We start from the raw sequence: 13,984 nt of genomic DNA, 5'->3' as shown, positions 1-13,984 counted from the left end.
AAAGTGAGAATTTTGTCTGAGTTAGACAGTGTTCATACCACCACCAGGATTCAGCAGCAAATTATTTCCCCTCATTATTTACAAATGCACGTTAAGGGGAAAAAGTAATGATTTAGAGAACGTGCTACTGGCAAGACTGAAATTCCTTTGAGATCAACTCAAAGCCAGCGCAGCAGCTCAGGCTGTGGAGCCGTGACTGTGGGTGTGACAGCCACACCAGCCATGCAGCTCCTCACAGCGCTGCTCCTTCCACGTGCCCACCCTGCAGGGCAAAGGTGACTGTTCTTTACCCACACAAATCGAGCATTCGGATTGCAGCTGTCATACAGCTGAGGGCAATCGGCGGATGCAGAACCCTGCTGCGTACCTTGGCTGTACTTGCAGGTTGCACCAAGGAACAGCCCCCACGCTGGGTTCCCCGTTCCGTTCCCGACCGCTGCCAGATCCCCACACGGCGCAGCAGTTCGGCTTGCCCGGCTCTGGCAGCAGCAGCGCTCAGGACCTCCCGCGCCGCCTCAGGCGCAGCCCGCGCTCCGCAGTTGCCAAGCAACGCCTTCTCCGCTGCTCATCCAATGCCGCTGTGCCCTCCGCTCTTGTGCCTTTTGATAGGCCCGCTCACTCCTCCTCGCGCTGATTGGCTTCTCGCCGCGATCCACTCCGCGCTCATTGGTTGCTCTCGAGCACAGGCTCCGCCTCCTGCTTCGCGCCGCTCTCTCCTCAGGGTTCGGGCCGTCCCGTCCTTATCCGTCCCTTGACGGCCACCGTAGCGCAGGGCCGTACGTGGCAGTGGGGCCGCGCCGGCCTATGAGCGGCGGCCCCGTGCCCCGGAAGGGGCGTGGCGTGAGCAGGAAGTCCCCCTCCCCTTTTCCTGCTGCCCGCCGCTCGGTGCCCCTGGGCTCCGCCATGTCGCCGGTGCGGGCGGTGCTGGCGCTGCTGGCCACACTGGCGGCCCCGGCCGCCGCCTACTTCGTCAGCATCGATGCGCACGCGGAGGAGTGCTTCCTGGAGCGGGTGCCGTCCGGCACGAAGATGGGGCTCATCTTCGAGGTGGCCGAGGGGGGCTTCCTGGACATCGACGTAGAGGTGAGGCGGGACCGCCTGACCTTGGGTCCCGCGCTGACGGGGGACCCAGCCCCGGAGCCGGGCTCTGAGCGCTGGGAGCGGTGCGGAGAGGCGGTGCGGGGAGGCCCGGGCGGCGGCGGTGGGGCCTGGAGTGGGCGAGCGGCCCGCGTTTGGCCGCCCCCGGCTCTGGGGCCGTGGGATCGCTGCGGAGCTGTCCCGCTTTGGGGTGCCGGGAGGGGCTGCTGCTTCCTCAGGCGGAGAGCCCCTCTGCCGCTGTTTGAGCTTCTCTCCGGGTTTGCTGAGTGTCCTGCTCGGTGCGGTTGTGGCATAGTAAAGCCTTTGTTGGCGGGAATAATGAAGTGGTTTTTCTCAGGGTTGCTCATTCTGGGAACGTTTGTTCTCCGCTTAAGAAGTGCTGTATTTAATAAGGCTGATTGCCGTCTTTAATCAGGTTGATTTGGAGCAGGTTGTAGGTAAGTGCTTTTCTTCAATAAAGCATTGAGTCGGTAGGAGAATAAAGAATGAGCATTCCGTTCGTCTTGGTGAGGAGCAGGTAGTTTGTTTGGGGTAGCTTCAACTTGAGAGCTGTTGCTGAAATCAAATGTAATTGTTGAAAATTTTGTAGTTCTGATACAAGAAATAGAGGCAGGAGGCTGCAAACTCCCATTTAGGAGTCAGTGAGGGAAGCTTAGCGGCTGGGTTTGGTGTCCTGGTGCAGTGGAAGACGTAAGGTCACAATAACTGTCGTGGCTTAACACTCTGCTGTGCCTCAGTCTGAGCTGACAGCTGCAGCATTGCACAACTGTGTGTCCACGGTAGTATTGTTGTACTGGAGAATGTCCTTTATTCCTTTTTGTTTCCCTCCAAACATCAGAGATAACGTTTCCCCTGCAGTTGTTAATTTGGTGAATGGCCAGGATTGTAGACAGCTTATGTCTCTCTTGCTGTTGAATGCTTCTTATCGTGAGGACAGGCGGTCAGTAGGCAAAGCTTTTATATGGTTTTCTTTACCGAGAGAGCACGTTTTAAAGATTCCTGTGCAGGAAAACACAGAACTGCTTTTGAGCTGGGGGAAGGAAAATAGGAATAACACCAAACCTGTCAGATTAAAGGTGTTGTGGGTAAATCCGACTGGATAACTTTGAAATACGCGCCCAACCTGTACTGATGCATTTTAAAACACTGTATTTTAAATAAAATGAATGATTTTTTTGTTTTCCCTGTCCAGATTACAGGGCCTGATAATAAAGGAATTTATAAAGGTGATCGAGAGTCCAGTGGAAAATACACATTTGCCGCCCACATGGATGGAACTTACAAGTTTTGTTTTAGTAACAGAATGTCCACCATGACTCCCAAGATAGTGATGTTCACAATTGATATTGGGGAAGCTCCAAAGGGGCAAGATATGGAGACAGAAGGTGAGGAAGACTCCTGAAAAGGAAAAGGCTCTTGTTTGGGAGCTTTTACCTACGTGCATGACTTGTGAATGTGACTAGGATTCTCAGAATTCCTGTTTCTTCAGGCGGTCTAGTTAGCTGTTCTCTTGCACAGCTAAAATGGATATGGATGTTTTTAGACCTCATGACACAACTTAATGCACAATCACCAGGGAATCACTTGGCCGTCTGCAGAAACTAATGCTTTCATCTTTTAGTCTTTTCATCGGTTTCATTCTCTGATTTCTAGTTTGCTCAGCAGTATGTAGATTACCATACGCATTAGTTGAACTCTTTGATAAATGTGCTAATAATACAAAGTTTTCTCGTAGCCATGTAAGTTACTGTTTTATCTGCAGCCCTTTGTCCTGTACTTGTGTTCATCTCTTACGCTTTCCTCTAGGTGGTGGAGATACCTGGGATGGTATGTGTACTGCTTTTTGAAAGCTCATTAGCATCTTGTCTTTTGCATACGTTTATTCACTAACAGCTAACGTTTGCTTTTTCTCTGTAATGTTTGTTTGTAGCATGAGAATGTCTTTTTAATAAACTACATCAAAGGTCTGATTCTGAGCAATGCTGAGCACTGCAAGCTTCCATCGAGAGGTTTAAATACTTAGCAGCTCTCAGGATCAGGTCCTTGAACTGGCCATGACACTTTGTCTTCAGGTCATTATTTATGGCTAACAGAAGGCTTGATTAGATGTTTTAGGTGGAATTGAACTAAAACAATGAGCATCCAGGAGCATTAGACGATGTGTACTTCCTGTTGCTAAAGTGAATGTTGGATAATGGAGGGCTTTTAGAAGCAACAAATTCCACCTAGGATATGAATTAGCAAACATGTTACAAGAGAAAAAACGTGAAAGTTGCTATTTGCTGTAAAATAAATGTAACAAGTTGTAAAGTTTTCTTTAGAAGTCACTAACTGAAGCTAGAAAGAAAATTAAGTCTTTTTTTTCTATTTTAGTGAGTAAATAACTGTGTGAGTTGAGTGCTTGATTGATATCTCTTGATGAAATTTAACAAATTCCTAACTTGATTTTTGTTAGGTCTCAGTTAATTTTTTTAATTGAATCTGAGTAAACATTGTAAATATAAATTGTAAGGAATATTAATAGAGCTTTAAATTTTAAGGTAAACACTTTTCCCTGTTTGTTTTTTTTTTTTTAAATGAGTTTAAACAATACCTGAGACTGTAATTTCTTCTCCAATAAACTGCACATATTGCAGTGACCGGCCATAAAAGTAAGAGATTTGTATTAGCAAAGCGAGTGTTGCATAGACATCTACTTAGTCTGTAATTGGAACTTGCATGTATGTTATTCTCTGGCCACCTTTTTATCTGTTACCCAAATGTGTATACTTTTAGTAGGTTTACTTTCAGAGTGTGATCTGAAATAGCTAATTTATAAAGAAATAATATTAGGTGGCTTCAAAATCAAATATATCCCTTCAAGAGATGTTTGCCTGGTTGTGTGTGTGTGGAATGATTGCTTGAACTTCTCTTGGTGCTAGAAAACTCTGAAAATTACTTGCATAATTCATAACTTTTGTTAGCGGGCAGTTCTTTGAGCATGAAGGTTTTTAAAGGATCCTGTGATTGACAAATCACTAAATCTTGGATCTCTGTTCCTTCCATGTGCTGAATTATCTCAAGCTAATTTTCTGTTATTGTTAGTTTATTTTCTTGCTCTTCTGCTTTCATGACATACCAGAACCTGAGGCCAGTTCCTGCCATCTGCCGTTCCCCTTTGGCACTGTTTCTGCTGAATGCTGTGCTACAGCTAAACAGGGAGACCACAAGATGTGATAAATTGCTTCAGACAGTCCTCTCATTTTGCCAGCATCGTGATCTTAAGCTAAATTCGCAGTTGTTCTATTTTTGCAAACTTAACAACTAGAAAAGCTGTTATGTTAAGACAATTGGAGTGTACTGGAATATATTTGCAAAGTGGACAATAGCGTGGTAATGATCTCATGTATTTTTACGTTCTGTTTTTCTGGAGAAGTATGCCCATATTGAATAGAAGTGGTCTGCACTGACTAAATTGGATGTCATCTAGTTGGATGTGGTGAGAGGTGTTTTCCCACTCAGTAAATGCCACAGTGATGTGTTATAAAAAGCGGCAATATGACAACCAAACTATTTTGCTGTAAGGTTAGAAAGTTTCATTGTACAGACTGCATTTTTCAGAACTTCCTCCATGGTGGGAAGTTGGTTACAACTGTTCATATGTTTTAAAAAATGTTTTTTTTTTCTTTTTGAGTAAATAACAGACTTTCTGATGCTTTTGAAATTATCTGCAGCTCATCAGAACAAGCTAGAAGAGATGATTAACGAGTTAGCAGTGGCCATGACAGCTGTAAAGCATGAACAGGAGTACATGGAAGTTCGTGAGAGAATACATAGAGCAAGTAGGTGCCTTTTGACTTAAATGCCATGTCATCTTTTTTTTAAGTCTATAAAAGCTATTTCAAATTACTAAAAAAAAATTCAGAACAAATCCTGAAGCTCCTCCCAATAGGGTAAAAAAATGATTGACACTTGCAGTCTAATTTACATTTTCTTGTCTGTCGTGTAATGAAGATTGTTATGCAAAATACAGAAAAAATACAGCAAGATGTTGCAGTGTGTGTCCAGAGGTGAGATGAACATCTGTTTGCATAGCTTGATTCGGGCTATGCACGTTCTCAGTTCAGTTCCTGAAACCCTTTTACGGCCATGGTACAAATAGCAGCGATGTCATTGTAAGGCTTATATGCAGTTCTTCGATTCCTATGACAAAATAAAATGTCTTTTAAGTTTGTTTTAAATGCTTTGTTACTTATTTTTTCTTTCCTCAACAGTTAATGACAACACAAACAGCAGAGTGGTCCTTTGGTCATTCTTTGAAGCTCTTGTACTAGTTGCCATGACACTGGGACAAATCTACTACCTGAAGAGGTTTTTTGAAGTCCGAAGAGTTGTTTGAGTACTGTTCCTGGTCCTGGATTTCAGTTCACTGTCTACCAAACATCCTGGTCACAAAAAAAAAGTCACTAAGTTTCGAAACCCTCTTTACTGAACTGTAAAACTTATTTGCTTACGTTCCTTCCTAGTTAAAAATGAATTGTTTTTATATATCTTCTGTAGCAAAAGCTATGCTGAAATCTCATCACTTAATTGGCCTGTTTTTTTTCTTTTCACTTAAACCTGCCTAGTCTGTATGCTAAGCAAGATCCAAGCAAGCTGCAAATGCTGTAATTCAACTGTAGTAACAAGCAATGTCAATGTCTTTTCTAACTTTCTGTTTTCATAAGTACTTGCAGTTCTATCTAGGGAAACGGTACAAGGCCCTAATGCAACTGTTGCCTTTCACACATCATTAACCCTGCAGTAAGTGTTACAAAATTGAAAGAATCCCTTCTTCGCTTATGCAAACTGCCAAGGAGGAGCGATTGGAACTTTATTCTGATGATGAATAGATCTGACAACTTCTGATCTAGTATACATACCTGATTAAAATTTAAAAGAAAGTGTTCAATAACTATTCTATCCTAATTAGACCAACTTATCCTTGAAGATTTTTAATGAAATAGCCAGTATCGAAATACATCCTCTACCAAATGTTCATCACGCAGTTTTTAGTCTTTTTCAGGTTTTATATCGGAGCCCATTGTGTGCAGTGTCTTGGCAAACAATAGTTAACCCTTTGGTTCGTGCAGCTCCAAAGCTGAGGCTGTTGGTGCTCTTGCAGAATGCAGCAGTGTTCAGGACATTGGGATTCCTGATGCCAAAGGGTTAATGGTTCTGGGGGTTTATTGCTATGCTATGCAGCCCTTGTATTTAAGTTAAGTGGCAGTCTCTGCCATTATCTGGTCATAATTAGCATAATGCTAAGTACTGGTGTGTTTTCTTTTTCAGGCACATGTAGATTTGTTTTTGTATGAAGTTACTTTCCTTGGTATCTGATGATTGGTTTAAAAATTAAAGACGCGTCTGGTGTGGGTGCTGAGCCAGGATTCTGTTGTGACTGATGTACATTAGTTGTAATCATTTCTGGGGTGGGGTGGGACCTTTTCCAGGGGGGAGCCTCTACAAGTTACACACAGCAGTTTTGTACAATTAATTTAAAATTTGTTACAGGTTTTCATGTTCCAGGTAAAGATTTTGCAACCTCGGGCAAACACTGGCAGCAGTTCCTCAGCAAGGTGGTGTTACACCTTATGGTGACTGTTGTGTGCCAATATTTTTGTGTAAAACACTTAAATTGAATTATAAGATGTACATTTAAAATTGCTTGTGAATCTCAGTATGACCCAGGTTCGATAAATAAACAAATTCTTAAAAAAAAAAAAAAAGATAACCGAACACCATGCTCTGTATTTATTTTTTTCTGTGACACTTTATGGAGGTGCTGCTTTGCACTGAAAACGTTTTTATCAGTATCCCTGGGTATCCAGAATTCATCCAACTATGACCCGCGGTTGTGGGCAGGGAGAAGAAATTATAGTTTTTCTGTGCTGGTGCTGTTGGGTGTTGTAGTGCGTCTAGCGCCCGCAGAAGTGCTCTGGCAATGTTGGCGCTCTGCGTGTTGATCCCGCGGTGGAGTTTCCTGAGGGAGGCGGCGGAACCTTTCTCAGGGCGGAACCAAAACGCCGCGGTGCGTGTTTCCGCCCGGCTGCTCTGTAGCCGGAAGTAGGGGACGAGTTCCGGCGGTACGCACGGCCCCGCTAAGATGGAAGCGGTGACTGAGGGCAGCTGGGGCGCGCTGCCCGTGGCGCTGAGCTCGGGCGTGCTGCGGGCGCTGCGTGAGCTCGGCTTCGACCGCATGACCCCGGTGCAGGTGAGGGGGTGGCCCTGGGGACGGGGATCCCGAGGAGGGAGGCTCCGGGCCGCGGGTGGGAGTTGGCGTTGCGCTCGGTTCTCCCCGGACTGCCGCTGCTCGGGTAACTCGGAGGGAGCTCTGGTGGCTTTTGAGGGGAGCTGAGCCTCTGCGAGATAACAATCCGTTCATGTGGTGTTTCTCTTTTTTTTTTTTTTTTTCAGTCTGCGACCATTCCGCTCTTCATGAGTAACAAAGACGTCGCTGCAGAAGCGGTGAGCGTTACCTGCTCGGGTTGGTTTTCTTGCTCTGTGTCTGCAGCTGAGGGACGCTGACTCTGTTTTCCCCTCCCAGGTAACGGGCAGTGGCAAAACCTTAGCGTTTGTGATTCCCATACTAGAAATTCTTCTCAGACGGGAAGAAAAGTTAAAGAAAATGCAGGTAAGGTTAAGTTGTTCTGTGTGAATATGTTTTCGTGATATATCAAAAGGATTGAGGACCTCAGAAAAAGTACAAGTAAGTAAAAATGGATACATACAGTGACCCTTTGGCATAATAGTAACAACAATCTGTTTAAGAATTGATAATAAATATCGGGGTGCTTTCTGTGCACTTAAATATAGCTTTTTATTTGAAATGATCAAACTTGTTCTGAGCTATTAGAAGAGTATCTTAAAGTATCAAATAAGAGAAGGTACTGGAAGCAAGAGTCTTTGAGTACTTTTTGCATCTGTTGACTTTGAATACATTCTAAGGTGCTTGTACTGCTTTTCTTGATTAAATACTGTTACTAGCTTCTATTTCTTGAGCGTTTTGCACATTGGTCTAGCAGTTCTTTCAGAGGTTTTTTCTATGGAAAAGATTCTACTGGGAATGTTTTGTGTAGAGCCAGGGTCGTAAATGTGTTTCATATTCACTTACCTTACAAGTGACAATTTTGTAACAATCTTCTTTCTGTTATTGTCCATAAGTTCCTTTTGTTTACAGGTTGGAGCTATAATTATCACACCAACGAGAGAATTAGCTATTCAAATTGATGAAGTGCTAACACACTTCACAAAACACTTCCCCAAGTTTAGGTGGGTGAACCTTAAGCTTTTCACGACCACAGTTCCTTTTTCTTTGTACTTCTGTCATTCGTAAGCTTGCAAAATATAAAGATGACCTAAATCTTCCTGTTCTATTGTTTCAGTCAGATTCTTTTAATTGGTGGTAGGAATCCCATGGAAGATGTTGAAAAATTCAAAGAACAAGGGTAAGTTGGTTGTCTGTGATTGTTACCAATTGCTTGCAGCTGAGGTTTTTTCCTTGTCATTAGAATTCTCAGATTATGGCGCTGGTACTGACATTTGATGGTGCTGCATAAATATGTTGGGTCCATGCTAAAGAAGTTGTGGTTTATTTTGCTGGAGTAAGATGTGCCGTTGTGAGATTGTAGTGAGAGCAGAAGCAAGGATTGTATGTGACATTGGTCCCATTTCTGTGCTGTCTGGGTGAAGAACAGTGTTCTGCATGGCCAGCTGAAAGCTGAATGTTTCAGTTCCTTCTTGTAGATTTTCTCCCAGCAGTAGGCTCTAGTGAGAATGAGTCTGTGTTGAATAATTGGAATGAATTCAGTGCCGATACTCATGGGGAAACTTTGAGGCCATTTGATTTGCCACTGGCTTTTGCACAGATGTATGAAATATTTTTTCTAGCTGAGAGTTGCTTTCAGTAGTCCTTAATTATCTTCTAAACTGTTATTACCACAAATGGTGAGCTTTCACACAGGGGATTTTTCCTCTCATCAACGTAGTGTCTGAAAGGCACTGGACTATAAACACAGTTGGAAGCAGCACACTGAGATGTTCTATTGAAGAGTGCATTCATTTTGTGTGCAGGTTTGTGCTGTGGTAATTGTTAGCAGCTCCACCAAAGGCCTTACCTTGCATGGTTATAAAATTGCTGTGTCTTTGTCACAAACAGGGGGAACATCATTGTAGCTACACCAGGCCGACTGGAGGATCTATTCAGAAGAAAAGCAGATGGGCTGGATCTAGCAAGCTGCGTGAAGTCTCTTGATGTGTTGGTATTAGATGAAGCTGACAGACTTCTCGATATGGGCTTTGAATCCAGGTATTTAAATAACATTTAAATAATGAACTCTCGTTGTACATCTGAAGTTTTAAATGAGTTCATCTTTAAGGGAACGCTTTGTATTGTTCTTTCGCCTGTCTTTGCTTTGTAGCTTGTATAAAGCAATTGCTGAAAGGGGAAAAGAGTCAGGAAAAAGTGCTTGCTTAATGAATGAGTTCAAGATTTCTTTTTTTCTGATGCATATTAACATGTAATCATTTAAATATCAGTATTTACTCACCATAACGGCTGAAAATGCTGTAACAAGCATAGATGTCTTTCATGCAACATTGCGATAAATACTTGCATTGAAGATACTTGACATTTAGTGATAAAAACTGTTTTGTTTATAAGCTCATACTTCAGTGATTAAACTTATTTCTGAGGGGATCTTGGTGCATTTACATTTTGCATGTTTTTACTTGCAGTTTAAATGCCATTCTGGCCTTTTTACCCAAGCAGAGGCGGACGGGTCTGTTCTCAGCCACTCAGACTCAAGAGGTGGAGAACCTGGTGAGAGCAGGTCTCCGGAATCCTGTCCGCATCTCAGTGAAAGAGAAAGGAGTGGCAGCAACCAACACACAGAAAACTCCAACACGCCTGGAGAACTACTATATGGTATGAACTCTGTGTTTTGTGATAGTCCTCATTCTTTCTCCCTTTTCCCTGGTTGCATCAACAAGTATTTAAGTCATGACCACTTACAGTCAGAGTAACAGAGGAACCAGAAGTTTCTAAGATGTGAAGCTCTTGCAAGTTTTCTGAAGGTTGGTAACCACATTGAGAAGAAATGCCCTTAATTCTTAATGCTGTAGTTGCCTGCTGTATTTAGCTGTTTCTTTGGTTTGGCTGGCCAGGAGTTGTGATCCCAAACTGCTGCACTGCTTTGCCTCCCTGGCCAAACATCAGTGTGTAACGAAAGGAGGAAACTGGCAGATCAGTTTGTATCAAGTCCATTTTCTTACTTATTTTTTTTTCTTTTGCATGGTGCAGATATGCAAAGCTGATGAAAAATTTAATCAGTTGGTGCATTTTCTTCGACAGCACAAGCAGGAAAAGCATCTGGTCTTTTTCAGGTAATTCTGTTAGTGTTCCACTGTGAAAACAGGGTGCTTTATTACTTACATTCCAAAGCTGCCCTGTGCTGATAAGGACACAACTATTTTAAGCATGGTTCATTTTAATAGCTGCCTTATAGAATGGGGACAGAAAGAGATCAATCATTGCTTCATGTCAGGATTCTGTTAATGTGAACTTCGTAAGGATTATAGAAGTAAAGATTATAGATGATAATCATAAAAATGAGGTACAGATTTTAAATAAAAATAGACAATAATGGATATTTTTGAATAGGCTTAGACTGTTCTGACTTGGCTGCCTAAGTCAGATTGAAAATAGGGCATAATCTTTTCTTTCTTCATCACAACAGCACGTGTGCGTGTGTGGAATACTATGGGAAGGCTTTGGAATCCTTAATTAAACAAGTGAAAATAATGTGCATTCATGGGAAGATGAAACACAAGCGTAACAAGATTTTTACTGAGTTTCGGAAGCTCCCAGGGTAAGAACCAAGCAGGTTACACCAGTCACAAGTAGAAACAGAGATTTAATTGTGTCTGACAGTCTGCTTTTCTTACATGACAGTTGAATGAAAAAAAACATTTTTTCTTCTTCCTAGTGGGATTTTAGTTTGCACTGATGTGATGGCCCGTGGCATAGACATTCCAGAAGTGCACTGGGTTTTACAGTATGACCCACCTAGCAGCGCAAGGTACAACTTCAGATCTAACTAACTTGTGCTCGTGCTGTGGTACTGTTTAGATATAAATTGAGAACATGTGACTGTGGAAAATGCATTTACTTGTTGCCTGAAAGTCTGAGCAGCCTTCCAACAAAAGAGGTTGGAGTGCTGCAACTTTTATCGTAATGGATGTGAAAGAAGTCAGTTGGCTTTGTATGCATAATGTGCAGAAGTGGAATAGGTGGTGGCCACTTACACTTGTGCAAAGAGGCTTGCTATTCTAAGGGTTAGTACGGGAGTATAGATGTAATGAGCTGAGGTGTGTGAATGAGAGCAAAGAGCAGGGACAGAGCTATTCATGGAATGCTACATTGGGAGTTTACATGAGGGGAGCTTTTTCCACGTATTTTTACTTCTACTGTCATAATTCTCCTGTACCTAAAGTTAGTTTTAAACTATGCAGCACTGCAGGTTTTCCATTCCATTAGATTTGCCCTTTTCCTCACTAATGCTTTAAAGTCAGACCGAGCATCTCCCCTTGAATTATCCCTGTTTTTTTTCAGTGCCTTTGTGCATCGCTGTGGTCGAACAGCACGGATTGGCAATGTTGGCAGCGCACTCGTATTTTTGCTTCCCATGGAAGAATCTTACATTAACTTTCTCTCAATCAATCAAAAGGTCAGTAGACTTTCATTCTAACCCTAAGCAGAAAAGGGCAGGGGAGAAGACAGGCTCACCAGAAGCTTAATGACAGGCATTTTGAAGTCAGAATTGACTGGGATTAAGGTCATACGCATAGATAATATTTTAGCAGAGGTACATAATTAAAAAGAGAAGAGCCGCTTATTAATCACCAAATTCAACTGTTAGAATGCAATTGCTCCCTGTGTTATTTACTGACCTAGTAAAAGGCAGGGAAAGGTGCTCAAAACTTACTGAAGATTAACTGGGGAAGAAACATGTTTGAAGTTTCATAGTACATTTTAAATCATTCAGCTGAACTTTGCCTTTCCTTTTCTATTTCTTTTTTTGTTTTCAGTGTCCCATGCAGGAAATGAAACCACAGAGAAATGTGTTAGATCTTCTTCCAAAACTGAAGTCTATGGCTTTGGCTGACAGGGCAGTGTTTGAGAAAGGGATGAAAGCATTTGTGTCTTACATCCAGGCTTATGCCAAACATGAATGTAATCTGATCTTCCGAATAAAAGGTAATTCCTGCAGGAGCTGGGGATCTGTTACTGCTCTTCAGAAGACAATATTTGGTTTGGCAAAAAAACCCACAGTATTATTACCTAGAAGCTGCTCGTTTCTGTTCTCAGCGTTACTTTCTGCAGTACAAAACTCTTACTTGCTTAAGCAACGTCTCATTGTTTTCAGAGAAAACATTTAATTAGCAAGTCTGACTAAAACAGACCTAAGCATAAATATGACCTAATATTGTTACTGCTATTAAATACAAAATTCAAGATGACCATTTTTTTTTTCCCGTGACTTTGTAAGTTAACTTGTTATCCAGCAGGAAGCCGACTTTATAATCTTTATCTTCACAGATCTGGATTTTGCTAGTCTTGCTAAAGGTTTTGCCTTGTTAAAAATGCCGAAGATGCCTGAGCTGAGAGGAAAATGTTTTCCAGACTTCACTCCAGTCACTGTTAATACAGACTCCATCCCATTTAAGGATAAAAATAGAGAAAAACAGAGACAAAAGCAACTAGAACAACAGAGACAGGAAAGACAGGAGAGCGGAGGAAAAAAGAAATTCATAAAAAACAAATCCTGGTCAAAGCAGAAAGCCAAAAGGGAGAAGAAAAGGAAAGTAACAGCTAAAAGGAAGCGTGAAGAGGTAAAGTGTGGCCATTCTGTTAAACTGCATGTCCTCACTATAGCATAGGTACGTACTTCCAAAAGGCAGCAGTGGGATTTTAGTGTGACAGAAGTGAGATGCACTGCAGCATTACTTATTGAAAATAAACTTTCTAGGTCCTTGACAGGCAAAGCATAAAGAAAAGCTTTTTAAAGCCAAACATTGAAACAATTTCTCTTCACTCGAGTGATGGTGAATATTGCTGCCAGCATAGGCTGCATGGATTGTAAGGGATCCAGCAGCACTTCATTGGACACTACTTATTTGTTGTTGCTTTTTTTATTCTCAATATTCTCAACAAATTAGTTTGATAAATAGGTTGTAGAAATTTCCTGCTTGGACGCTGCTGGCAAAATCTAGGTTGTAAATTTTTGTTGTGTTCAGCTGTGTAGAACAAAAGCTTTTTGGTGTTGTGTTTAATTTGTTGTATTTCAACGGCTAACAGGGCTCTGATATGGAAGATGAGGACATGGAAGAGTTGCTGAATGACACAAGACTCTTGAAAAGATTAAAGAAGGGGAAAATTAGTGAAGAAGAGTTTGAGAAGAGACTAACAGGTGGCCAGAGTAAATTCAAAGAAGCTGCTGCTGACTGAGACTGAAGGTTGACATTTATTCTAACCCAACTTTGGCATTAGATACTCCCTATTTCAATAAAACTGTATTTTTATAACAAAATAATGATGCAGAGAGCAGAATGGATCTAATTTTTTCATAAAGAAACCTGGTTTCCGTAGCACAATGAAGAACTGTGGTTAAGAACAAAGCTAAAAGCACTGCCCTTGTATGATTGGGCTCAGCATGAGTCTGAATACATCCTGTTATTTTATTTTACAATATCAAAATACTTGACCCATCTTTGAAATAAATTATTTTAGGTATTCAGAAGCAACTTGGATTTTTCTTTCTACACGATGATCCGTCCGCAGGTAACGTTTTGCCTTACAAACTTGGCC

The 13,984-nt window shown here is 42.0% G+C and overlaps 2 protein-coding genes across 2 annotated transcripts; both read left to right on the top strand.

The window, feature by feature from the left end:
• On the top strand, nucleotides 840–6,850 carry TMED2 (transmembrane p24 trafficking protein 2). Its single transcript, XM_021412631.1, has 4 exons — nucleotides 840–1,083; nucleotides 2,291–2,483; nucleotides 4,812–4,919; nucleotides 5,352–6,850. Exons 1-4 carry the CDS (start codon nucleotides 904–906, stop codon nucleotides 5,474–5,476), a joined length of 606 nt encoding a protein of 201 aa, XP_021268306.1. The 5' UTR covers nucleotides 840–903; the 3' UTR covers nucleotides 5,477–6,850.
• DDX55 (DEAD-box helicase 55) lies at nucleotides 6,995–13,916 on the top strand. Its single transcript, XM_021412602.1, has 14 exons — nucleotides 6,995–7,330; nucleotides 7,534–7,584; nucleotides 7,664–7,750; nucleotides 8,297–8,388; nucleotides 8,502–8,564; nucleotides 9,275–9,424; nucleotides 9,853–10,042; nucleotides 10,418–10,500; nucleotides 10,854–10,985; nucleotides 11,103–11,195; nucleotides 11,729–11,843; nucleotides 12,205–12,373; nucleotides 12,716–13,008; nucleotides 13,475–13,916. Exons 1-14 carry the CDS (start codon nucleotides 7,223–7,225, stop codon nucleotides 13,622–13,624), a joined length of 1,776 nt encoding a protein of 591 aa, XP_021268277.1. The 5' UTR covers nucleotides 6,995–7,222; the 3' UTR covers nucleotides 13,625–13,916.

Source organism: Numida meleagris, chromosome 14, assembly GCF_002078875.1.
Source record: "Numida meleagris isolate 19003 breed g44 Domestic line chromosome 14, NumMel1.0, whole genome shotgun sequence".
Classification (NCBI taxonomy): Eukaryota; Metazoa; Chordata; class Aves; order Galliformes; family Numididae; genus Numida; species Numida meleagris.
The sequence above is the reverse complement of the archived record's forward strand: the minus strand, read 5'-3'. Positions and strand labels throughout refer to the sequence as shown.